We start from the raw sequence: 26,337 nt of genomic DNA on the forward strand, positions 1-26,337 counted from the left end.
AAGTTTAAAATCAGAAACACTCCTAAGTGAAGTAAACAAATAACCCTGAAGTGACCCAATACATTGAAAACTTCTAGATCCTGGTAGGACTGAAACTCACGGGCCTTGGCTTCAGCCAGCCTCAAAATGATAGGAGACTGAACACATAATGGTGGTGGCCAGAGCAAACTTGGAGGGCCCCTGGTTACCTGTCAAGGACTTTAGACACCCACTCAGTGACTAATGTAAACAGGCCGACTGCAGATAATGTTTACAACTCGTGTATTGACTTAATTATGAAGAACATTCTGTGAAATGTCCGCGTTGCAGTATTCTTCAGAAACATTGCCACGTTTAACACCACTTTCCGGGTACAGTACTTATTACGTATATTTCATGTTCTTGTCACTACTAACTCACTCGCCTTAAGGTAAAACACATTCAGCACTGGAACTAAATTAATATATGATACTAGCTTTATTCACTCTCAGTGTATTAAATACAAACTTGTGTTATAAACACCGCTTATTATTGTCACCCAATTGAACACGCACTGCAACAATTGTCAGTGTTATTGGAGAGACGTTTTAGTTGATACCTTGTTTAGAAAAACATAAACACAAACATATAAGCGTTTTGGAAAATATTAAGCGTTTGCTTAAAAAGAAATGCTTTGAAATGTCAATCACAGTGCACCAAAAGACATGAGTGACTGTTTACTTTCCACGCCTTCCACCCGTTTCCGGTTACGTAATTGCTGACGTCTTCAAAAAAAAAATAAGACGCCATTGCTATTCGAACAGCCTTGATTTGACCTTTTTAAAACCGTTTATTTTTTAAAAAAAATTTAGAACTGGGTAAACAGTACACAGAAAACGCGTTCGTGGTTCCAGTGTGCTGGTGTATTTGCAAATAAAAGTAACTAAGAAACTATAAATAGAATTTAAACAATGAAAATTGTAAAACCCACCTCTTTCGAGATCCGCCCTCTGCTCTTCTGGCGTCTACCCTGAAATGGGAATGCGAATTGATACAAAATGGCGCGGGTTACCACGGCAGACAACATGCGCAGAAAGCAAAGGAAGATATGTTAGTCCTGCCAAGCCATTCGCGCTTGCGCGGTTTATGCGACCAGCCAAATTTCAAGGTGCCTAGTTCCGTTTCAATATGACAAAGAGGCCAATCGCTAAAGGAGGAGGGTCTTTTCAAAGTCCTCTTAACCAATCACTTCTACAGTGTGGCACACTCCGGATGAAGGCATACCAATCATATCTCGTAAACAGAATGTCTCGTTTGACAAGCAAACCAATCATGAGTCGATAAAATATTAGCCAGTAATAAATGTATATGAACTGCACTGCTTTTGTTTTGACCAGTCAGAGCAGCTGACTTGTGTTGTCCTATGGAATTTAGAGTATTGCAGAACCAATCGAGTTTCTAAAACACGACCACTAGTACGTTTCTAACCAATCGGGGTCCGAGAAACGCTGCCTTGGCTCAACAGCTTGTTATTTCGTTTATTGGTTTGCAATCCTGGCAAGTGGTGAACAGTCACATTCGAGTATGTAAGTATGGAGCAAAATATTTCAATAAATTGAAATACACCTGGATGTTAACGCAGAAAAACATAACTATGCAGTGGTGTGAATCGTTTTAGCGTTCAAACGGACATCGGCAAAGGAATTTTGTGGTAGTTTTGAAGGAAGAGAAAAGGTGGGTTGGGGAATTGAATGGTAGGGAGCATTGGGCTTGTTTTTGCGGAGAAATCCGCCTTTTATAAACCAATCGGTTTCCATTTTACCCTACTTCATCTTTGCATTGTGTTTGTATTTTTGAGGAACATAATTTAGTGGAAATAAAATACAATTCCGTATGTTAAAGTCTTGCGAGAACTAGGCGGTTTAAGTCGCCATTTAGCAACTGTTTTGTTGATTTTTCAATTTAAAATATTTTACTCGCGTTGCTGAAAGACATCTTAGTAAAGTTACAACTTTGTGGATTAATCTGAACCATTTCGTGAAGCACACCTCCATAATTGTTCTCTGTATTGCTGGAAGCTTGTGTTGTCTGTGTGATCCGACATGGTGCAGCAGGCAGAGCAATGGCGACGTGACACAGTCAGAATTGGGGGAGCAAAGCGGGAAGAAACGCTTCATATTCACGGTGATCATAGTTGTTCGTCTTTAGGTCATTTTCAGAATCAGAACTTAGTGTTTTAATTAGGATCCAATGTTCAATAATTTGAACTAACCCCCAATGAGTATTTTTTAATGTAAGTAGAGAGTTGAAAAACGCGTTCAGAAGTAATGCAGTGCAGTCAGTGTCAGTCATAATATCGTATTTTGGTACAGTATTTTGATTATGCTCCAGATGGTTACATTCTATGAAACTGGACACCTTTTAGACTTAAGTTTTTTTTTTCTTTTTGCAGTAATCGCAGACCTTCGAGCTGGAATCCCTCAAATAACCATTAAAAATGAAGGTAAGTTTATTTGTATTGTTTACGTTATAATACTTGATCCTTAGAAATAGACAGTACAGAAGGGTGTTCCCATCGGAGACGCTTTCGACTAAAATTTGATTTTGAGCATGCAGGTTTACTTCAATGACATTGAAATCACAACGTGCATACTGCCAATAACCTTTCAGAATATTTGTCTAAAATGTTACATTTTATCAAATCTAAAGTGGGTTTTTAGTGAATGTTTTGCCACAAATGCCTGATTTAAGTTGCTAAATATTTGTTCTTTTTAGACATACTTTTTACACAGTAGAATTCTGTACAACACTATTGTTTGCCACTGAACCTAATGATTTTATAATAATTCATCTTTACATTTACTAAACGTGTTAAAGATATTTCATGTCTGAAACTTTACATTCTGCCTGGAAAAAGTTAAGCTGCCAAATGTAATACAAAAATTGAGAAAGCTACACCGCAAGGCTGAATGTATAAAGTTGGGACTGTTCAGCAGTACTCCCAGCCTTCCATTTCTAGAATTTACAAGCCATCAGCTGAGAATGTCAGACCCAACAGCTGAATACAAAAATTGTAGGTGATTCCTACAGAAGCAGCCATTGACTGAATCAATTAAGAGACTCCTGATAAAGCATACTTCTTTATTCAGAAAAAAAACCTGTATTGCTTATAAGTGTGATCACATTAAAAGTAGTTCATTTTCAGAAACTAGCATGTAAAAATAAATACATAAGAGTGAATTGAATTTGCTCAGCCCAAGCTAGAAATGTGTATCAAATAGCTGTTAGAGGAGCTTTTGTCCATTTTAAGTGTTGTTTTCAATATGACTTTATAAGGTGACCACCACCTTTGTTTCATGGTACAGTGGAGTGAACCTATTTCATTATTTAACACTAAAAGAACAGTCAGTGTTTGAGTTCAAGATGTTTTTTTAGCAGCAGCTCTTTAGGTAATGTTTCTTGTTGAAAGCTAAAAGTTTAATTTGTTCACAGGCAGCGGATGAGCCTGCCTATCTGACCGTGGGGACTGATGTGAGTGCCAAGTACCGGGGGGCCTTCTGCGAGGCAAAAATTAAAACCGTCAAGAGGCTTGTAAAGGTCAAGGTATGAGTTGCAGATCATATCAGAACCCAAATTTATGAAGAACTAGAAAGCGGTTCTTAACTTTCCAAGACTGTGTGCTTTTGCTAAAAAAAACAATAAAGAAATAGTTATGATAATAATAAAACAACTTTCTTTACAAATGGAGCATTTAATGGAACAACCTGTTGTACAAAGATATGTTCCTGATATTAAAAGTGATGACCGTAAGGGTTTAAAATGTTACTAGCTTCAGAAACATTTTCAAGGAATTTCTAATTTATTTTCTTTACTTTGACAGAAGGCCTTCAGTGTATTACACTGTGAATCAGCCCCATCGTCAGTGTTGGTCTGCACCCTAGGCCCCCCATGCTTTCCTTACTGGCCAAAGAGATTCACTGTCCAGTTAGAACTTAACACCTGCTGTGTCGTCATGCTGACAGAAACACTAGGACAGGTGAAGGACAGTGAAACGATTCCTCTGAAAGGGGCACTGTCCTGCACATAGAACATTGAGGCAATGTAATGGGAACCAACATGCAGGAGAGCACTGCTCTACTGTGCTGTACCTACCACTTTGAATCATTTATTTTTTAGACTTCTAAATTGAAACAAATGAACTATCGATGGGCAAAATACGAAGCATCTACACAATCGACCAGGGATGGAAATAAGACTCCCATTGCATAGCAGTTTGATCCATTCCAGGTTTTACTGTTTAATGAGACTTACCAGAGCTTGTTACTTATACACTGTAGCTAGTCAAACTCCTATTAAAACCTGGAATGGTGAAACTGCTATGCAATCAGTCTTAATTCCATCCGTGTAGACACACAACTCATGACTGTTAAATTCCTTATTTTCTCTCTTTTCTAACATTTTGTGCCAGAAGACCAATATATTATGAAGATAAGAAAACTTTAAATCTGTTATTGTAAAGATGTTCTCGATAGCCATTTTTAAAATGCACCCAATTTCTATTTCTCAGAAGCTTTTGTATTATTTTTACAGTTCCCTTTAATGTCCAGATTATCAGACGTCTGAATTTGCAGAAATATTAACTATTCAAAAATGCAACACATCTAAAGCTGCCTCATTAAATAATTAACATGGAGCATGGGGTCCTCCTTGGCATTTCTTAACTGTTGAAGATGAGGCATACACATTTGTGTTGGTTTTTGTAAGATAGGTCTGTTTGGTCCTAAGTGACAGTGTTACGTAGATCAATAACTATGAGTTGGTTTTGCCATTTATGATACATCATTTCTAAGAACAGTCCTATGTTCTTGAAACCACACATTCCCAACAATATAGCCAATGTATTGGAAAATATAAATTATAGAAAAGAAACACAACCCTTTCATATCAAAGAAAGATCTTGCATTGAATGAGCTGTCCTATCTGCAATTAAAAAAACGTTACAGGGATTACTTTCTGAAATGATAGTTTCACTTCGCTAGCGATTTCAGTCACTCAGATCTTCAAGGCTCACAAAATAACAGCCAGTTAGATTTATTAAATGTCCGATCTTAACAGACACCAACAACTAACTCAAATCTTTAGAAATATTCTATATTAGAAAAGCTTGATGGAGTTGTGGTTAGTAAAGCAGCAGTTTCCAATAATCATTTACTTATCTGAAGTATAATTCTAGGAAAAATATTCAGTTTACCCTTTTCTGAAACCTTTGCTGCTACTTCTTTTAGTTTGTTGTACTGTACTGATAAAAGTAATGGAAACGGAGCTGGTATTTTCATCAATTAATTGAAACTTTTTTATCTGGTTTTATTCACAGAGAATAGTATAATAACTGTTTGACTGTAGGTAACAGAAATATAATGTCATAATAATCTATATACTTACCACAGCATTTTTGCTGTAATAGTCATTGATTGAGACTTGCATTGTTCTCAATAAATAGAACAGGTGAAGCACATTTGAAAAGTAAAATAGATGAGTAGGACCCACGCCCTTGGTAGTAGTTTTCATGTTGGCAGCCCTTCTGATAAATGATTGCGTAATACAAGTAGCAAGCTGGCATTCTGTTTGCCTAAAGCAGCATTGTGCAGATCACGTCTATCCAAGTTTTAATAAGAACATCAGTGTATGTTTAACGATGCACTGAAATCTTGATACACGGGCTGCTTTCTTGACCTGCTTTTGTGGCTCATCTACAAATGTTAAACCATTTGTCTTTGTGTCTCGTAGGTGGTCTTAAAGGGCGAGAACACTTCACAAGTTGTCCAAGATGACCAAGTCAAAGGACCTTTAAGGGTATGTATTTAATTACCTCTACAGTAGAGTGTGTATCAATGGGCTGTAGCATAATGGAAATCCAGCAGTATTGAGAGTTAAGGTACTCTTTAAGTGTAAGAACTTTCTTAAGTTCATGAAGTTCTAAATGGAGTATACAACTTTACATATTCCTGTTACCCAGGGTATGATGAAGATTTCAGTTTGTTCATGTTTGCAAACATGTTTTTTTTTTTTTAAAGCCCACATTACATTAGTATTTCAGTTTCATTCAGATTTTCGTAACTAGTCTGATTTTAAAGTAATTGAGCTCTTAAGGATTAAGTGTGTTTTAATGGTCTTGCTGGGTTTGCTGGGTTCAACAAGAATAGAAGAATCTTGTCTGTTGCAAAGTAATTGGGCAACAGTTCTTTTTCCAGTGCTTTCCAATCCACTCTTTGAGAATGTAATTGATTTACATATTTTTGAATTTAGAAGCATTTCAGACTAAACAAATATATGTTGTGCTTGGTAACTGCTGAAATGTGCCAGTCAATAAACAGAACTTTCTGGTGTGACTTTTTATTCTGTGCCAAAATATATAGACAATGCTTGATGTGTACATTTTTTTCCCACATTATAGGTGGGGGCAACTGTAGAGGTAAAAAATCCTGATGGTTTGTGTAGTGAGGGTGTTATTAGCAAACTGACAGATGCCAGCTGGTATACTGTAGGTAAGTGGCTTCGATATTCACCTTTCCAGCTCAAAGATGATCTGATTATGATGTTTAAACAGTAACAATCTATTGAGAGTTGTGTTGCTGTGAGTTTACGTCTGGTTTTCAGAGTAAAGACAGATTGCTATACCAACTTTTATACTAGCTTTTAAACATCTGAAACGATGTCTGAATAGTTGAAAAGTTGCAGTAATAGAATTTCAGCTAATTAGGTACAAGAATGCCTATTTGTTTTGCTTATTTATTTTTGTGTTGAGTATGCTCAGTGGGTGTTCTGTGTGACCCAAACTTAACCTGGATTGCTCTCAAGTTACAGACGAGCATAGCTAGCATTAATACCAGAGTTCTCCCATCAATACCAACGTGCTACTACTGAATTGATAACAATCTATGTATGTCCCTCTAGCTTCCTGTCAGAAAGATAATAGTGTATCATATATATTTGTATCATAAATATTTTCTCTGTATAACCTTATATTAATTGTTTGTACTTGTGGCCATACATGTAACCTCAAAGTGCACTTCATGTATTGCAGTGTTCGATGATGCAGATGAGAGGACATTGAGGCGAACATCTCTCTGTCTGAAAGGCGAAAGGCATTTTGCAGAGAGTGAAGTAAGTTGCCAAATAAAACTAAAGTGATACCTATAATTGGGAGAGTGAAGAATGAATAACCATCATTTTTCTATTTTATTTAAGACTCTGGACCAACTGCCATTAACTAATCCCGAACATTTTGGCACCCCAGTGATTGGAAAGAAGACAAATCGAGGAAGGAGATCTTCACTCCCTGTGTAAGTTGTTTTTTGTTTTGTTTGAAATGCTACAAACATGCATATAGTAAGTGTTTCATTTACCTGATGACTCCCCCTTGCATTATATTATGATCCCTAGTAACTGTCTTTGGAATTACAAATGCACTGAGGTTTAATTATTCACTACTACAGTGCTGAGGATGAAAAAGAGGAAGATTCCAGTGAAGAAGATGATGAAGACAAAAGGAGACTTAATGACAAACTCCTGGGCAAAGTTGCCTGCGTACAGAGTGGCTTGGACAAGTCTGCCTGGTACCTCGCTTTGGTAAGTCGCACTTACTGTATCACAAAATTATTTTAATAGTTATCAAATAACTGGTTAGTAAGTTTAAGTTGTGATTTGCATTTAGTAGTATACATGAAATTGGTTTACAGTGTTTAGTATTTCGAACATGGAAGCAAATTTGTCTTCTGTATGTCACAGTGATTAACTATTCATGGTAATGACACCTGGTTGTGATTGTTATATTAGTGATTTGTAAGTTTTGGACTAGTTTTTTTTCTTTTTTTTTTTTACTTCAGGTAATATCTCCAAGCTGCAATGATGACTTGGCAGTCAAAAAGGACCAATGTTTAGTGCGATCATTTGCAGATTCCAGATTGTAAGTATGATTTAGAAAAAAAACAGGGAATATGTCTTGTCTTTTTCAATATGAATAATGCAAATTTGTACCTGAACGTTTACCAAAACCAACACAAATAGAACTAAGTGAACAATTCAAAATCGTTAGGCAAACAGTTTCGGACATTCTGAAAAGCTGCCTACCTAAAAGCAATACCTCAATGCCAGCAAAAAGTACCTGAATCCCTCATGCAGTACGAACAAGTGAACGTCTTTCTATGGGAATGGTTAAACAAACTCGTGCTAGTAACACGTAAAGATTATTGTGTTTATTAAACTGTGTATGTACATGTGACAGAGGGATGTGTTGTGTGTGTGTGTGTGGGTCATCACTGAATAATACTGGGGCAGACGCAGAACATTGGGTGTTGACACGCCACACAGACCTGCAGATTTAATTTGACAACCAGGCCCGTCGCGAGGGCACCAACAATGGTATTCCTAAAGCTGGATTTAATATAGAAAACAAAACAAAGATAAAAAATAAGTTTGCCACACAAATGGCGAGCGCTAGTCCCACTAAAAGGAACGTCTTGCTCCAGGAACCGACTACTCTACGAAAAACCTGTTTACACTGTTTGGGATCATCATCCCCTAAACTGACCTACTTCTGGGCTCCTGGAGTCCTGGCATTCTCACGGCAACTACGGCCTCTTCAAACGGCCTCGGCTGGGCAATGGGCACCGGATTGGAGCGCAGGATTCTCTCCTTCCTTGCTCTCGGGTACAGGAGTTCCTCCTTCTCATGCTGTCGGGATGGTAGCTCCTTCTTTGGCCCTTGGGACGACCGCTACTCCTTCTCCAACAGTAGCTCCTTCTGGCTCTTGATAGGCAGGCAGTCACTCCTACTTTGGTCTTTGAGGACAGTAGCTCCTCCTACTTTGGCTTTCGGGGATCCAGCTCCTCCCCCTCTGGCTTTTCACCCACGTCTCCGTTTCTCCTTCAGCAGCACTTCCGGTGGCTGCTGATCATCACCTGGTTCTGCCTGTGCATCCTGGCAGCCAACTGCTCTGTGCCTATCCTGCCTTGACTCGGCAGGACCAGTGACATCCCACTGACACCATATGTAACATGGGGACGTGTTACGTGTGTGGGCCGTCACGAGCACTGTCTTGGAGAGGAAATGTTTTGCGTAGAAGTTCTCTCCATGGAGCGGACACTCTCCTCCTCAATGTCAAAACAGCAAGCTTTTGCTCAGCGCCCCTTTGTATGGCTATGGCTGTGCAGTTTCCTCGAGCTGTGGCGCAGACACTTTTTTTTTGAGCTGTGCACAATCTTCCCGGGTTCGCCCCACAGCCAATCAGGACCTCCTGATCAACTCAGCACTGGGGCCAGCCTACCTGCTCAATTAGTTGCTTAGCAACGAGTCTCCTGTTCCACATCTGAGCTGCACACATCAGCACAAGAACCAGCGACAGGGCTCTCCCTTTCACAGTACAGTAATAATTGTATTTTTTAAAGCTTTGAAATAGTTGTCATTTTTCCTTTTTTAGGTACAATAATATGTCATTTTATATAGTGCTGGGACAAATATCCAAATGAGAATTTTTTCGAAGGCAAAAACAAATGTCTGTGTCCGTCAGAAATGACTTTATCTGTGAGATTTTATATATATTGTTGCGGGATTTACTCTTCCGTGCTTGTCACTACTGCTGCTACGAGTGGGGGGCTATTCCACAGCTGACCGTGGACGGGAGCTCCCAGGGGGCGGCGCACAATTGGCTGAGCGTCGCCCGGGGGGAGGGAGGGTTAGGTTGGCCAGGGTGTCCTCGGCTCACCGCGCACCAGCGACCCCTGTAGTTTGGCCGGGCGCCTGCAGACCCTCCTGTAAGCTGCCCAAGAGCTGCGTTGTCCTCCGACGCTGTAGCTCTTGGGTGGCTGCATGGTGAGTACGCAGTGTGAAAAAAGAAAAGCGGTCGGCTGACGGCACACACTTAGGAGGACAGTGTGTGTTCGTCTTCGCCCTCCCGAGTCAGCGCAGGGGTGGTAGCAGTGAGCTGAGCTTAAAAAATAATTGACCATTCTAAATTGGGAGAAAATACTAAAAATATCGCATCGACTAAATTTATAAAAAAAAAAGGAATGTTATTACTTTATGAAAACCGTGTCTATCGCCACTTTGTTTATTGTGAAGACACAGCAATGGCAGGGATTATACTAAAATAAATAAATAATGTTTTTACTTGAAATACACACAAGATTTGACTGGTATTGCTTTCTTTGTTTTGTAGTTAATTTACAAGGGTAAAGTAAGGCCTTTCTTTTTTCTGGGATATTTTTCAACTTTAATACAGTGTTACATATAATGGCTTTGATAACATTTTGAAAACGAATGAATATCCGAACAAATATCTAAATATTAAGGTCTCCACACACTGGATGCGATGCGATTTGTCCTGCGATAAAAATTGTACTTTCGCAGCGACACTACCTTTAAAAAAAAAATCACATGTGTGGTAGTCCTCTTACGCAGCGAATAAATGTATACTACATAATAGCTTTTCAGAATATTTATTTCAGTAAAGGTAAACTAATCATACACATCAGCTATATCCAGTTCCCTGGAAATGGACTGCCAGATGTTCTCCCTCATTGCTGTGTCTATAATTTTTGTGTCCTTTATTGTACTGCTCCGGGTATTTTGATGCTGCAAGAATTATCTTTCTTCTGCCGTTATTTACTGAAGGCACGCAAGGGAAGCTGCCACGTGACAAAATCGCAAAAATAGACATCAATCCTATTTTTTCCGCATCGCCTGCCATCGCAGGCAGTGTGAACGGCTTGTATCAAAAATACATGTTTTGTTTGTCGTGGTGTGGTGAGGTGTGTTGTACGACACATTTGCTTGTCACATTGTATTAGGTGTGTAGAGGCCTTAACTCTCTAATCCAGCACACATTCAAATCTGGCACAATTTTCTAGTCCCAAGCAACTCTGGATTGTAGACATTATCTGCCATTGAACATTACAGGTCACTGACCTGTATTTAATGTGATTTAATGCTATTTTTTTTTTTTTTTTTTTTTTCTTCTCAGCTATACAATATCAAGAAAAGATATCCGAGAACTTGATCTGAACAGCATATCGAAGTCTGAACTTGCTTCAAAAAAAGGTAAAATGGTAAATTTTGTGTGTGTGTGTTGACCGGCAAAAGTAGGTAAAGCAGATAAACTGTAAACTTTGCTCATGTTTTGTTTTGTGTACTTCCGGTTTACTATCTTGATTACAAAACCTGATTCCCTGGTGCACAATAATAACTGAGAGTGTCAGTCAAATGCTAAGTGATTGCACCCAATATGCGATTTTTTTGTTTGATTTGAATAACAAATTGCATCTTTGGCTGTTGTGGGTGCATAGCTTTTTGCACAAGTGGCACATCCTTCAGCTGCAGTCACTCCACAGTTGTCCCCAACAACATGATATATATGTCAGATCTGTAGTTGAGTCACACAAGCAGGACTACCCAAGCCCAGGATGAGCACATTTGTCCATCTACCCCCACTGAACACATTTGCAGGTCATGATGACATGTTAAATGCCTTCAATCCAGTCACAGCATTTCATCAGGGCAATGTTGCTTGAGAAGATCAGGATCATCTGCAGCAGAGAAACCTCCATATGCTTACACAGTCTCTCTTACCCTGACTTTAAAAACCTATTACACACCCTGGGATGAGTTTAAGATGGAGTTTTCAGTGTTGCTAATACAACCCCAAAACCAAACACAACGTTTCCCATAAGATTGATTTGGTTCAGTGTAACATAGATGTACCGCAGTAAGCAAAGTGCAAGGCAGAGATACTTATGCTACTTTTGCTGGTCAGTATATAACTTTAATTTTGGTCCAACATTTGCAAAAAATAAATAGAAACCAATTCCTAACAGTAATATTTGTTGTCTTTTTGTAGGGATTCAGGTAGCGCTGACATTCCTGAAGACAAAGGCCATTCCAGAAAGCTGGAAGATGGATATGAGTGAAATCCTGGAGTCCTCAAGCAGTGAAGAGGAGGATGGGGAAGGGGGTGAAAGTGATGAAGATGAAGACAAAGAGGTAGAAGAAGAAGAGGTAAGAAGCTTGTTTCTCAAAAACAATTTAGTGATTATTTTGAAACTGTAAAGCAAGGATCAGAACATGTTCAACCAATGGCATATCAATGTTGCTTGTCATCCGAAGGTTCAACAAGATGGGTACTAATGTGCTATCTCATTAAATTTTGACAAAGAGAAGCTAGTTTGGATTCTGTAAAACTTGTATGGAAATGTCCAGTTGGCTCTTAGACTAGAATGATGTTTATTGGAAACAGGTATTCATGAAGAGTGCTGTAGTTGTTGGGATGAGATTTCCAAGTGTTGCAGTGTACACATTTCTGTTGACCTGGACACTAGGTCCAGCACAGGGAGGTGCGGGCATTCTGGCAGGGTGTCTGGGAGTATGGGGCAAGGGACCGAACCAAGCGGCACCGGACTGGATCGCTGAGGTGGTGGGCTCCTCACCTCCTCCCCCTTCTCTGTAGACAACAGTAGCAACTTCTGCTCCACCGCAGACAATTCTTGTTCTGCTGATGGCCTGTGGTGCAGGCCACACCGCTCTTGCCAACACCAACTCTAGCTCTGAAGGCTCCGGTTCTGGCAGCCCCGACTTACTCAGTCGCCTGTTGCTCTTCTTTAGTGCAGCCATCGACTGCACCAATGTTTTGTTCAGGTCTGATATTTCCTTATTTTTTTTATTTCAAAGCTATGCTGGGTCCGTAGGGCTTAGTACCACTGCCACCATATGTGAAAGATTTCACTGAATTTAGGTTCGTAGATCCTTTTTAATACAGACCCAGGCGCAAGAATTGACGGTTTTAAAGCACTTTTGTTCGATTTTATTATTTACAGAAATAAGACAACTGAAAACAAAACAAAAACCTAACTCCGTTTTGGAGCGGTAACTAAACTTTTGGTTCCAAACTAAAATCGGACAGCTAAGCCGTTTACCAATTTTAAAACAATTCTTCAAACAGACACAAAGCTTTCCACACTACAAAACCACACAGGTTTCTTTACCGTGACAGCCTCTCTCCTCACACATACTGGAGACTGCCATGAACCAACATTTTGTCCTTGCTAATCGCAGGCAGGTCATACTGTAACTTGCACACAACTAACTAACGTCATTGTTTAATAAAACAAACCCAGCGTGTTATTTTTTATTTATTTTTTTTAACTTTGTTGATATCCCTTATTCTGTTATTACTTAATTTCTTCAAAAAGTTACAGCATTTGAAAAATTTGAATGTAGCGGTACTGTGCTGGAATTAGCTTTCATTTTCAAAACAGTTCTGTTGTGGTTGTAACCTTATCATTTATAAGGTCATACAATGCAGGATTCAACGATAATGTGGCACACATTACTTTTTTTTTTTTTTTTATAAATCGTTGTCTTTTTATAGGTGTGTATGACTTGTTAGTTAGTTATCTGAAGACAGATAAGAGGATCGTTTTGTACCACTTAATTTGCACCGATGAAACATAACCTGGTTAACAGTACTGATGGCATATCAGATGCTTAGATGACAGATATGGTTGCATTCTTGTAGAACTTAAACAAAATACATGTCAGGAGCAGCTTTGTATGTTTGGAAGTGTGCAGTGACTATCTCTAATGTTGAGTCTATTTCTTATGCACCCTTTGCTGTGAGAGGCCAGTCTGTCATACAAAGAGGTAGTCGGCTTGATTAGAGGTAACCGCTGATCGCTGAACACATAAATATTTTATGAGTCTTAAATATAAATAAAAAAAGATGAAAAGCTTAATGTTTTTAATCTGTTTATATAGACTCTGTTGTGGTTTAAACATGTGTCTTTGACATTCTGAGTGTGAGATCTACACTCTCAACAAAATAGGTGTAGTTGATGCTAATAGGTTCCAGTGGGCACGGGACTTCTAATGCTGTTTAAAAATGGTTTAATTAACACCTTTTTGTAAGTAAGTTTATAAAAAGGAAAACCATGATAATTGTGCATTGTATAAAATAGGCCATTTGTGTTGCTCTAGATTGCTACAGTACGTGGAAATGTTTTTGCTGCAGAGAATAACAATGGAGCTCATTCTTCCTGTTCTCAGCAGCAAGTAGAATAGTTGTACACATAGCTTCCGACTGCGTTTCTATAGCAACATGCTGTAAGCTTTCATTGAGAGCATGCTCTAAAGATAGGAGGGCTTAACAGCAGCTTGGCTGCCTGCCTGCAGAGGTATGCCAGATGCCTTTAAACAGCCAGACCGATTTCCTTTCCTTCGCTCAATGCTACATTTTTCTTCAGACGCAAAGTTAAATGTGAAGCAGGGGGAAGGGTAGGAAACCAGAAGACAAATTAAAACAGACCTCTGGCTTTCTATCTGAAAACGCTTTCTAGTGTGTCCAGATACATTATCATTTAAAAACTTTCAGCATGGAATATTAAAACATTAAACAGTAAGTGAAGTAAATATAATCCATTCCAATCTGATCCCCTGTATAAAAGATGAATTACTTAATTTGTAATGATCATCCCAGAACTCACTTTTAGTATTAAATAAATTGATATTTAAAAAACACACAATTGGGCGCAATATTTGCTTTTGTGTCCAGATCTATGAAATCATCTAGTTATGTAACACAGTGGTGGGATTATTATAATTTTTAGAACATATATTTTTGCTTCTTTCTTCAAGGAAACCATTGCATGTTCAATGTGTTTTTGTTTTTTGAAAAAAGGAAATTTAGTTCCTGTTTTCAGACATCACACTATCTCTGCAGTGATGAGTAACTTACCCATCAGTATGCCATTGTATTTTTACACATACATATGGATGCAGGTTAAAAAAATAATAAAATGATAATAATTCTTGAGCTGCTTATTGTTTTTTGTATTTATCTTCAGAAAGTAGCTGGTTCTTGTTGTAAGTCTATTATATTCTGAATCTTGGGTCAAACCTTTTTTTATTTTAGTTTATATATTTTATGTACCTCCTGTACCTGCCATGCAGTTGTCACATTGTGGAATTCCGTTTTCATTGTTTATCTTTTTATTAACACTCTTTTTTTTAAGGTGGATTTTTGGGGGAAACGCTACTTCATTCAGCATAAAATATGCATTGAATTTCCCCTTCCCAGAGATGCACCACTGACCTAGACTTTTGACTAAATCAAATTTGTTAGTAGTTGCAAGTTATACATTTGTTTTTACGTTTGCAAGTTCCAATTTTAAGACATTGTACGATCCGATAAGGACTCATCTCAGCCAGATTACATGAAGTAGAAAAAGGATTATGTAAAGATGTGACGATTGTATTTAACTGTACATTTAAAAATGACCTTATACTGCTTTGTCCTCTACACATGAAAAAAAAATGTGCCTCAAAATACGAATGTATTTACCCTTAAACAAGTACTGAGATTATCAACATGCTGGCAGGGACAGGTCATAAAACACATCTTCAGTTTAAGTTTTTTTTTCTGTAGAGAGTAGGATATGTGGTTTGCCCTTTTGCAAACACTATTTACATTTCCTAGTTGAACTTGTCTGAAGGACTTTGTTCCTGGCTAGGAGATGGGGATGATGCTTGCTGACATGTTCTACCGTATGCTGTCAGGAGTCACTCTAATGCTTTGTTGGTTTAATCTCTTTGGTTTGGTGTTTGTGTTCACAGCCAGAGGAGGAGCCTGACCCAGAGGAAAGAGACAATTTCCTCCAGCAGCTCTACAAGTTCATGGAGGATAGAGGTAAGCTGCAGCGCGACATCTTCAGGTGATCCTTCCCACGTACGAAATCTCATTTGCAGAAAAAGAAAAGGTGGTGGGGACATTTCTTTAAACGTGCTTACAGTGTACAGGGCTGTCTGTAAACTAATCCATTCTGGGAGGATTTGCTTGCAGGGTTATGGACTGTATAATTGGTTATCTCTTCTGTATTTGCATTAACATACCTTAACCACGTGTCTCTTTCACATTTAGTGTCATGTAACCTAAATCTGTGCATACGTAGTGCTTTATGTATACAACCTTATTTTTCTATGACCAACGTCCGTCCACCTCTGTGCTTACAAGTTAAATTGTAATTCCTAGAAGTACCTGATCATTGATGCACATGCTAAAATATGTAATGCTTTTTATGATGTACTCTTGTGTTATTCTGTTGAGCCATAACATTTATATTTTGTGTGAATGTAGTTATGAAGGATTATGGAAGATTTTTCCAGGTTTTTGACATTTTAAATGTATTGTGTGCTCATTCAGACAATGTCACCATATTATGCAGCCTATTTGTTTGTTTTTGCTTTGTATGAAGCTAATACAAAGTTCTGCCCCCATAGGAACACCAATTAACAAACCCCCTGTTCTTGGATACAAGGATTTGAACCTCTTTAAACTTTTCAGGCTGGTATGTCAGCAAGGAGGCTGTGACAAGGTAAGTTAACTTTCCTGCTAAAAAACTAAACAAACCATTACCATAACAAGTGCGGAGAAATGCTTAAACTAAGAAAAAGTGAGGAGACATGCTTAAACTAAAAGTTTAAAAGAAAAAGTCATTGTTTACTGGGAATCGGGTGTATTTTTAATTTTAATTTAATTTTTTAATTTTTTTTAACTATTATATTTTCAGATCGAAAGTGGTGCCATATGGAAGCAGATCTATATGGACCTTGGTATTCCTATTCTCAACTCGGCTGCCTCCTATAATGTAAAAACTGCATACAGAAAGTAGGTTTTATATTTTAAAATAATCCTCTATTTAACCATTTCAGGACCAAGCATTTTTCAGTGAGATTCTCCCCCAGGACCAGGCGTTTTTTGGCTGTAGTTGACTCTCTTCCTATAAATTCACTAAAAATCTATTTTTTACAGTAGCATCTTGCAAATGGTGTCCCTTTTTTCAGAACATTCTGGGAAACATTTTAAAATACTTTAGAAACCATATAAACTTTTTGCTTTTTTTTTCAACATATTTAGTTTTTTGTTAGATTTTTTTAAAATTTATTTATTTATTTATGTATTTATTTATGTATTTTGTTACATATATAAAAACATGTTATTCTGTGACCCGAGGGACCTTACAATACTTCCTGAAACATTGATGTTTGGGCAGATTACAAGACATTGTACAAGAGTGATTGCAATGACATAATACACTTTTATTCTCAGGGTCTTTACAAGCAATAATGGACACTACTCTTCGATTTTATTTTCTCAAAATAAATATTTATAAATAAAATAAGTTACTAATTTCATTATCAGTAGTAAGGAAAAAAAAAACATACCTGATACATTTAGTTCATGAAATAGTATATGCTTATATCCACTTGATATTTATAAATGTTGTAAAAACATATATATTAAAACACGAGACAGAATGAATGTTCTAATATAAATGTCACATACATCAGATTTTCCGTGTTTCCCCTTTTTTTTTATCAGCTCTAAACAAGTTTCCTGTGATGTTTTGTTTCTGCTTTTGTCTCTGCCTGGCTGCTGTAAACCGTCTCCGCCCTTTAAACACTAAATGCCCCGCTCAGTGACGTCACATGAAAAAAAAAAAAAACTATCAGGAAATGAACGTCAGTCCCTCCCCTGTCCATTGATGTGTGTTTCAAGCCTGTACTGCAAAGTACTGTGGCCCTGTAAGTCAACAAAACAAAGTGCTTTTTTATCGTGTTTTCACGGTCCAAGAAGCCCACTTCAGTATGATTGTGTTAACACGATCCTGTTCCTTATAGGGTTAAAATATCTGCTTTTATAAAAGGAAAAAAAAAGTAGTTTTATAAAAAATAATATAAAAAATTGATTTGCATAGTCTTTTGGAATATTGTAGAGGTGATATAAAGCTTACTTCTAAAAAAACAAATGAGTAGTTTTAATCTGCAGAGTTGTTTGGAAAATGTAGCTCTTTGAAGTTTGTGCTGCTATAAGTTATCTGACCAGCTGTTCTCTCTTGCGATGAGTAATAAACGTCTTTCATTATACTAACCCTTAATTCAATGGCCTAACAGTAAGCATGTTTTGCATAGGTACCTTTATGGGTTTGAGGAATACTGCCGGTCAGCACGCATCCAGTTCAGATCCATCCACCACAATAATCCTGTAACCCAGGTGAAGGTGAAGGAAGAGGTAGAGGAAAAAGAGAAGGAGGTGGAGGTAGAGGTGGAAGATGATGATGATGATGATGAGGAAGAGGAACCTGAGGATGGTGATAGAGAGAAAGAAAAAATAGAGGCAGAAGTAGAGGAACCAACTGTGGTCCAAGTGAAAACCCCTGAGGAGGATGACAGTGAATCGAACCGTGAGAGCGAAAGAGAGAAGGAGCAAGAACAGGAAACCCCATCTCCAAGAGTAAGTACTGATTTATAAAACACTCCTCTGCGTTCAGTACTACTAGTACTATGCACATGGCTTAATCGGACATGTGACGCGATGGCGATACAATAAAGTTGGTGCCAGAGTGGATTCTGCATGAATCTTTGAGACGTCATAATAGTGGATGCATCTGTATGTGTGTCGCACATTTTTACTATCTAAAGAAGCATTTACATAGTGATGAATCTTGGTTAGGACACTTCTTGCCACAAGTTAGTCTATATTCAATTTAGAGAATAACCTATATGGATGATGTCTGCCTTTGTTTGAACATGTGTCAAACAGTTTTACTCTTATCTTTCCATCTGTTAGTCGCCCTTGCATGACATTTTAATTGTGACACACTGTACAGCTTGAAGTACCAAAAAACAAAACCAACTACGACTGCTATAACTGATTCTGTTTGGCATTGTGTGCAGTGTTGGTATTAAATAGTTGCACAGCGTTAGTGATCTAATTTTCATGCTGGTATTTACAGCTGTGTTGGGATGTTTGTTTCTAACATACCTTTTGTTTACAGCATTACCTGTGTGCCTTTCAGGGGTTTTATCTAGTCAAGATGAGGGTCTAAATGCTAAGGTGGTGTTGTTGAATTTGACAGATTGGCATGCCTTTTCCACAGGTTGACTAGTACAATCTTAAAAGAAAAGACTAATAAAAAGTTTGTAATTTTAATTTTAAACAAATCGTACGCTTGTGCTATAAATAGGATTTTTAATTTCAGGGTCGAAGGAGGACTACACTTACACCTGTGAAAACAGTGTTGAAAGAATCTCCAAAACTGGAGAAAATTAAGGAAGAAAATAATAAGGAAAATGAAAAAGTGGAAGATGTGGCAGAGCACAATCAAAACACTGTTAGTGGAACTCCTGTAACGAGGGGAACCACAAAACCAAGACCGGAAACAGGTCCAATACAAGAAGAGTCTGACAAAGAGACAGAGGAGGACGAGGATGAGGATGAGGACGATGACGAGGAGGACGATGATGATGACGACGACAAGCCAAGCGAAAGGTAAATGCACTGTTTTCAATTCCTTTACACACAGTTTAAATTTGCTCTGCTGTGGTAAGATCATCCCCAATGATTTCACATAATGCCTTCAATGTATGTAATGCTGTGAAAGTTTGAGAGTTTTCAACAGGGATTACGTGCTTTCTTGGACCACACTGAATTCGGCAAAATAGCCAAATTGTTTGTGTACTTCACATACTTTCTGACAGTTTTATGGAGGTTTTAGTTGATCTCCTATTTCTAAATTGCCCTTCATATTAAGCATAAGCTGTCAGCTGAAAGAATTTTAATATTAAACATGTTATTAAAAAAAATAATTACCTCCCCAAAAAATGTGTTTATTTCCAATTGGGCTTATATAGCTATATCTCTTAAGTGACCAGGCAAGCAGCATTTTAAATTTGGAAAGAACTTCCTAGTTGATGAGTTGAACTTCTCCCTCTCCGTCTAGGGAAGAGAGTGAGAACAAAGAGGAAACGGAAGAGGAGGGAGATGAGAACCAGCAGGAGCACTCTCTCATGGGGACTAAAGTTAAAGTCAAATATGGCCGTGGAAAAACTCAGAAAATCTACGAAGCCAATATTAAAAACACTGAAATGGATGATGGAGAGGTTCTGTACTTAGTCCATTATTACGGCTGGAACACGAGGTAAGGGCAGGGCAAGGCATTTTCTTTCTGTAGGCAGACCTGAGCGTCTACATTTTAGAAATGTGTATCCACAATTCTAAATTTCTCGGCACATAATTGTGTGGACATAAGACCTGATAGCAGGTCTTATTTTTTTCCCCCCCACTAAGCTGTGATCCAATATAGTTGGGTATATTCTAGAAAAGCAGAATATGGAACTGAATGCTAGCCAGGTATATTTGTTATGCTCATATCTGAAGTGTTTTCTTTTTTTTCTTTTTTTCTTTTTCTTTTCACAGTTTAAGTTACAATGTGTTTTTTCTTTTTGTAGGTATGATGAGTGGGTGAAAGCTGACCGAATAATTTGGCCCGTGGACAAAGGTGGGACGAAACAGAAACAAAAAAAGAAAGTTAAGGTAAATATTTTTTTTAATTTTTTGTAATTCTCATGAGGAGGAAGAACTGTTTTATATGTTAATTTTTAGGCTACAAAAATTGTAGTGTAGGTTAGTCTTAGCTAGTATTTGCAGTAGTTTTGCCAATATGAATTTTATGTATGCTAATAGCTTTTAAATGTAATTCATTATAACATGATGTATATATTTTTATCAGAATAAAGACGAAAGTGATAAAGAAGAACTGGAAGAGAAACAGAACAAATCAAAACGGGGACGGCCGCCTCTGAAATCCACCCCTCCTCACAACGCTTCTCGCAATTCTTCTAAAACTCCCAGTAGCGAAGGCAGGACCAGCACCAAAAGCACACGCCTCTCCGATGTTTCTACACTGCCAAATGGAGTGGAAGGTATAATCTTGCACTTGTACATGATGGTGCCATTCCTGGATCCTAATAAACATGATGTTGATCATTTAGGCAAAGCTTTATTTTTTGAGAAAGGGAGATTATATTCTGAATTTAGTTTTTTCTCTAAAAGAGTAATTCCTGCCAAGTTTAAATTGTTTGGTTAGTGGAACTGCTAAGTGATTTATTTATTTTATTTATTTATCACACACTAAAATTTGCACTGGACATTATTTTAGGAAATCCTAGAAGACGCACAAGACGTACCTCTGGATTGTATGATTCTGATAGAGGATCGAATGGTAGGGATTTTTTTTTTTTTTTTTTTAAATAGTGTTCCTATTTAGATTTTTCTTCTTCACTTAGCATTTTATTACACTAGAAACTATTATTTTGACTATTGTAGATGAGTGATTTTGTAAGAGTTTAAGTCTTGAAAAGATATTAACTCTAATTTATATGATTCAAAACAACGGTTTCATCTTGCATTCTTGCTGCAGAGAATGGTGTCCTGTCGATGCACTAAACTAAAACTCTGTGGCTTCTGTATGTGTCATCATGACAAATATATATTTATATTTCTTTCTTTCATATAGATTCTGGCAATTCATCTGAAAGTGAATCAGATGATATGTCTGAGAAAAAAATGGAAAAGGCAGATGCCTCAGACACTCTAGTGGATGCTGATGAGGAGCAACTGGAGAATGACAATACTGAAGAGCACACACAGGACCAAGGAAGTCCAAGCAGCCCACAGGAGCAAACAGGAGAACCACCAGAGGAACCACAAGTGGAAATGGAGGAAGAAGCACCAGAACCCAAACCAGATCCAGTCATCGTGGTTGAAGAGAAGAATCTGGAGCTACAGCAGCATGTGGAGGAGGAGGTGGAAGAAGAGGAAGAGAAGGAGGATAAAAAGGAGCTTGAGAAGTCACCTAAGTCCAAGGGTAGGAGGAGCAGGTCTAAAGAACCTTGTGCAGATACCAGCAAAACATTCGCTACAAATCACACAGAGGTTACGACAGCTTGTCCTAAAACTCCAGAGAAAGTAAAACCTGAGGAAATCCAAGGAACCCAAGTTGTACCCGAACAGGAATTGAAGGACTCTGATACTGACTCAGCCAGTGAGGAGCTCTGTAAAGAAGACAAGAAGTCAGTGAAAAGAAAAGCTGCAGAGCAACAAACACCTGAGAAGAAGGTGCGTTTGGAACAAAAGGAGGAACAGCCTATAACTCCTGAAAAAAGAGCAGGAAGTGACTGTATCATCAAACTGGAATGTCAAGACTGTGCGGAGGAAGAAAATGAAATGAAAAATGAGATGCCCGCTTTAACACCAGAGGTGGAGAGGAGTATCAAGGGTGAGACTGAAGCGTCTTTAGAGGAAATTGCAGATCAAAGTGTGTTGAAAATCGAGGAAGATCTTATGCCTCAGATCGGGCCTGAAGCCTTGGTGTGCCATGAGGTAGACCTGGATGACTTCGATGAGAAAGAGAAGACCTCGGGCGAGGACACCACAGAAGAGCCAACTAGTCCAAAGCTGAATTCAGCTGAAGTGTCTACCGCATCTCAGCAGGCTTTCCCAGTGGCGTCCCCCACGGCTCTCAGTCCTGACGAGTCCCACAGCACAAAAAGTGAGAGTGACGTAACTATTGAAGTGGACAGTGTCGCAGGAGAGTCTCAAGAGGGTCTGTGTGAGAGCGAGTCTGCCAATGGATTTGATGCCAGTACCAGCTCCAGCAACTGCAGTATATCGGTACAAGAAAGGGAGGGAAAAGACCGTGGTAAGTAGGCACAAGCACATTCATTGTCCACTTTCTAGGCTAGGGTGAAGTTTTTCTTAGTATTTTGAATAATTAAGAGTATACAGGGTTCTCCCCAGGAATTCTGTATAGCTGGGGCACTTTAAGTGGAAAAATAATATTGCCTTATCTTAAATATATAATAAGACAAAGGATTTGAATAATAAGAACTTGAATAATGAGTATTAATCCATCCTAATTCGTACTGAGGCTACACTGTTCCATTTACCCCCTGATCCTTTTCGATCTTTTTTGTGTTTCTGGCATCATACTACCCAATTCCTTGCTGTAAAAAAGCTATTTCCATTTTCTTTCCCATATAACATCAGACCCACTATCACAATGTTTTCAACTCTTTGTTGACTATATCGTGTTGCTCTCTTTCATTTTCAGATTTTTTTTCTTCATGTTATAAAACCAATTTGTGCAGCTGTTGTGTGAGAGAGAGGGGGAAAAATATTCAAAATATCACCTCTTGCTAAATGTATACTAAGATTTACACAGGATGAAACTGAATGTATATCATAAAGTGATTTGAGTCCAGTGATAACTTGACCCCATACCTGGTTTACGCATTAGTCATATTTGTTACCAGTGTTCTGTATACTCTGGAAAGCCAGCAGTTGACAGGAGAATTATGATTGCATTATATTATTGTAAAGCAGCAAAGCATTACAAACATTGTATATTTTTTTTCTCTTATTTTTGATCAGGTCACAAAAGGTCAATTGACTGTCATAACAGCTCATCGGCTAAAAAACAGAAGCGCAATCAAAACCGTGAAAGTGTTGCATCTAAAAATGAAAAGAATGGTGCAGGTAAGTCTTTCTAAATTAGATTTAAATTGCAGACCATTATTATTAGCCAAAAGTCTTTATTCTAAAATAATGTCTTCTTGTCCTGCAGGGCACAGCAGTGACAGTGAAGACCTTTCTGTCATTGATAACTCCAGCAAATGCACTCCAATTAAACACTTCAGCGTACCCAAAGCTCAAAAACTCAACAAGTCACCTGCAAGGGTCATGTCACCCAATTGCAAAGATGGGGAAAAGGAGAAACACAGAGAGAAACATGCCCATCCTTCCACAAGAACATACAAATGGACTTTCCAGCTTAGTAAGTAGTTTCAGCCTGTTTTTTCTGTTTCATTAGCTTGGGCATTGAAATTTTTACCAAACCAAGCTACTTTTTAGTCATTTGTTTGTATATTTGAAAACTTGATTGAACTTGTATATTTGTAATGGTCATCTTTTATGCCACATAATCATACAAAATTGAATTTGTTTGGCAGTTTTAGAGACTACTAGGATGAAAGATCAATGTCTTCCAGCAGTCTTAACTGAATATAGTTGTGGAACTATATATTAATTTTTTTTAAGTGCTTTATAATAAGAATTTCTTACATTTTTTGTTGGTACAGCTGAACTGGATAGCATGACGAGTACAGATAGGATATCGTTTCTACAAGACAAACTGCAAGAAATTAGGAAGTATTACATGACACTGAAGTCTGAAGTGGCCTCCATCGACAGGAGACGGAAACGATTAAAAAAGAAAGAGAGAGAAGGTAGGTTTACAGTTTACTGTCTTATTGATCTCTGCTTTTTCAATACTAATACTGCATAAATAACAGAATGCTACATTGATGTACCTTAAGTTGATTATAGTAATACTGAAGATCTTAAATAAGTGTGAAAAAAATAAATAAATAAACATTTGCCAGGAAATGTATAAAGAAAGTCAAAAAATGACAACAGCCCTCTGGAGAATCCTGCCAAGTAAATCTGTTATGAGAATGTTTGTTTAATTTTTTTGTTTTGAATGTTTAAAATATCTACTTGGTGTCAGGTTCAACTCGGATAAGCTACAGTATTGTTGTGCCATCCTCTGTTAAAAAAAATTCTGAATACAAGAATTGTGGGCTGCTGTAACACTGTTTTGGCATCTACTTTTGAAAACAACTAATGATGCACTTTTCTTTTCTAATTTTTTGTATTTATTTTTCTTTTCTGAACAGTTTCACATACAACGGCGTCAACATCACCCGGTTCATCTGAGACCGGAATGAGCCCGCCCTCTGCGTCCCCGACGCAAAACCCAGTGGCAGTGGAGTGCAGGTGATGAAACGCTCCCATCCCAGCAGTCAGCTGCCTCCGTGGACAAGTGCTGAGACTTTTAAAACACAAGCATAGATAAGCACTCAACTGGATTGACCTTGCCAGTCCAAATTCTGCGCACTTTCCCGACCCTAATCTGCTTCCAGTTTCCATTTACAGTGCAGAAATGAAAAAAAGGAGTTTGAATATGGAGATTGGTTAAGTTTTACTTGTGACTACTTTGAGCTACATTTTTACAGTACAAGGCACTTTTTTTCTGCAAAAAATGTCCTTCCCTGGTCTAATCTGAGACCAGCCTGGATGCAGTAAAATATTTCAACATCAGTGCAGTGGCAAATGCGCTAAAAATAATTGACATGGAGTTTGAATTGGAGAACGGTCACTCCTAGCCTGCTGAGCTCTGCCAGACACGGTTGGTTGAGGATCAGTAAAGAAGCGCTTGCTATGCAGAACTGCCAAAGTACATGTGTTCAGCAGAGTGCCCGATTTTGAAAAAGTGGGACAAAATAAAATTGCGAAAGGGAATGTAGTTTACTGAAAACTGCAGATGTTGCGTCTTCCACTTTTTTCTAATAGCAGCACAGGTAATTATGCAAATAAGATTTTTTTTTTTTAACGTTTACAGTGGAATTGTAAAGAAAAAAGTTTTCAGTGGACTGATTTCCTTGGCAAAGATATTTTGTCATTTTATATGTAATTGCAGAGTTTTATTTTATTACAGAAAAATTTCACAAATAAAATATATCACAACAGTTTAGTTATTTAATGAAACATTTCTAGTCCTGAAAATGTTGTGTAAAATAAAGGTATTATCTTGCGACTTGTTAAATATATTTATTCAGACTGGACATAACATTTTTATGTATTTTTTAAAATGAATAAAATAAAAAAGTGGATCTTCCCTAGCTTGGGCTTTATTAAAAAAAAATATATAAAGATTGTTACAATTTGGAAATCCATCACATCTAAAAACAATAAAGTTTTCAATCTTTTTGGTGACTTAAAAACTGGCAATTGGAACATGAAATTCACAACATTCTTTGGGCCCAACAAGTTTAAAGATTTTTTTTTATATTTTATAATGTTTTTAAGGAGCACGCCATTTTCTGGGGTGACCTTTCGTATGAGTTTCTGGCTCAGCTTTTATACTTTGCCTGGTAATGAGTGTTTTTATTTAATTTTTTACCTTTTTAAATATAAACTTTTCAAAGTTGAAATCCCCCAAAATTGATTTGCTATAAGGAACATGTTTGACCAGCCTAGGGATTATCCCATAGACTAAATATTCATTGCATATTTTGTATATAAATCTTCCAAAACCATGTATTTCAAAAATACATTTTCATATAAACTGTAAAAACTAAATGTGATTTATTTTATGATTATTTTTTTTTACCCATCTTTGTACATTTAAAAGCAAACTTTTGTGCTCCTTTTTCTAAATGTTAATATTCTGTAGACTTCACTCAAACGCTGTAGACTGTATATTATGAACTCGTGGTTCACAGCAACAATGGGTCTGAGTCAGACCCTCTAGTATTAAGTAGAGATACTAAATATATTGTACATTTATATGTTTTATAAACTTTTTATTTCATCAACATTGTGATGTTATTTCTTTCAAGAAATAGTGACTTATATATTTTTTTCTTCCGTTT

The 26,337-nt window shown here is 37.6% G+C and overlaps 1 protein-coding gene across 5 annotated transcripts; it reads left to right on the forward strand.

The window, feature by feature from the left end:
• Positions 1-1,391: 1,391 nt before the first annotated feature.
• On the forward strand, positions 1,392-26,280 carry LOC117422261 (AT-rich interactive domain-containing protein 4A-like). 5 transcript variants are annotated; one of them, XM_058987691.1, is made up of 25 exons: positions 1,392-1,544; positions 2,411-2,461; positions 3,451-3,561; positions 5,746-5,811; positions 6,413-6,503; positions 7,043-7,122; positions 7,207-7,301; positions 7,455-7,587; positions 7,845-7,924; positions 10,979-11,055; positions 11,852-12,009; positions 15,619-15,691; positions 16,282-16,376; positions 16,572-16,669; positions 17,974-18,295; positions 19,044-19,333; positions 19,785-19,982; positions 20,293-20,377; positions 20,574-20,766; positions 21,003-21,065; positions 21,360-22,544; positions 23,276-23,380; positions 23,469-23,678; positions 23,974-24,129; positions 24,580-26,280. In XM_058987691.1, the coding sequence occupies exons 2-25, from the start codon at positions 2,456-2,458 to the stop codon at positions 24,681-24,683; spliced, it is 4,074 nt and encodes a 1,357-aa protein (XP_058843674.1). In that variant the 5' UTR covers positions 1,392-1,544; positions 2,411-2,455; the 3' UTR covers positions 24,684-26,280. The 5 variants fall into 5 exon arrangements, with proteins under 5 accessions (XP_058843674.1, XP_058843676.1, XP_058843677.1 ...); XM_058987693.1 differs by having other exon boundaries at positions 23,983-24,129; XM_058987692.1 differs by lacking the exon at positions 1,392-1,544 and adding an exon at positions 1,551-1,692.
• Positions 26,281-26,337: the final 57 nt, after the last annotated feature.

This window comes from Acipenser ruthenus, chromosome 15 (assembly GCF_902713425.1).
Source record: "Acipenser ruthenus chromosome 15, fAciRut3.2 maternal haplotype, whole genome shotgun sequence".
NCBI lineage: Eukaryota > Metazoa > Chordata > Actinopteri > Acipenseriformes > Acipenseridae > Acipenser > Acipenser ruthenus.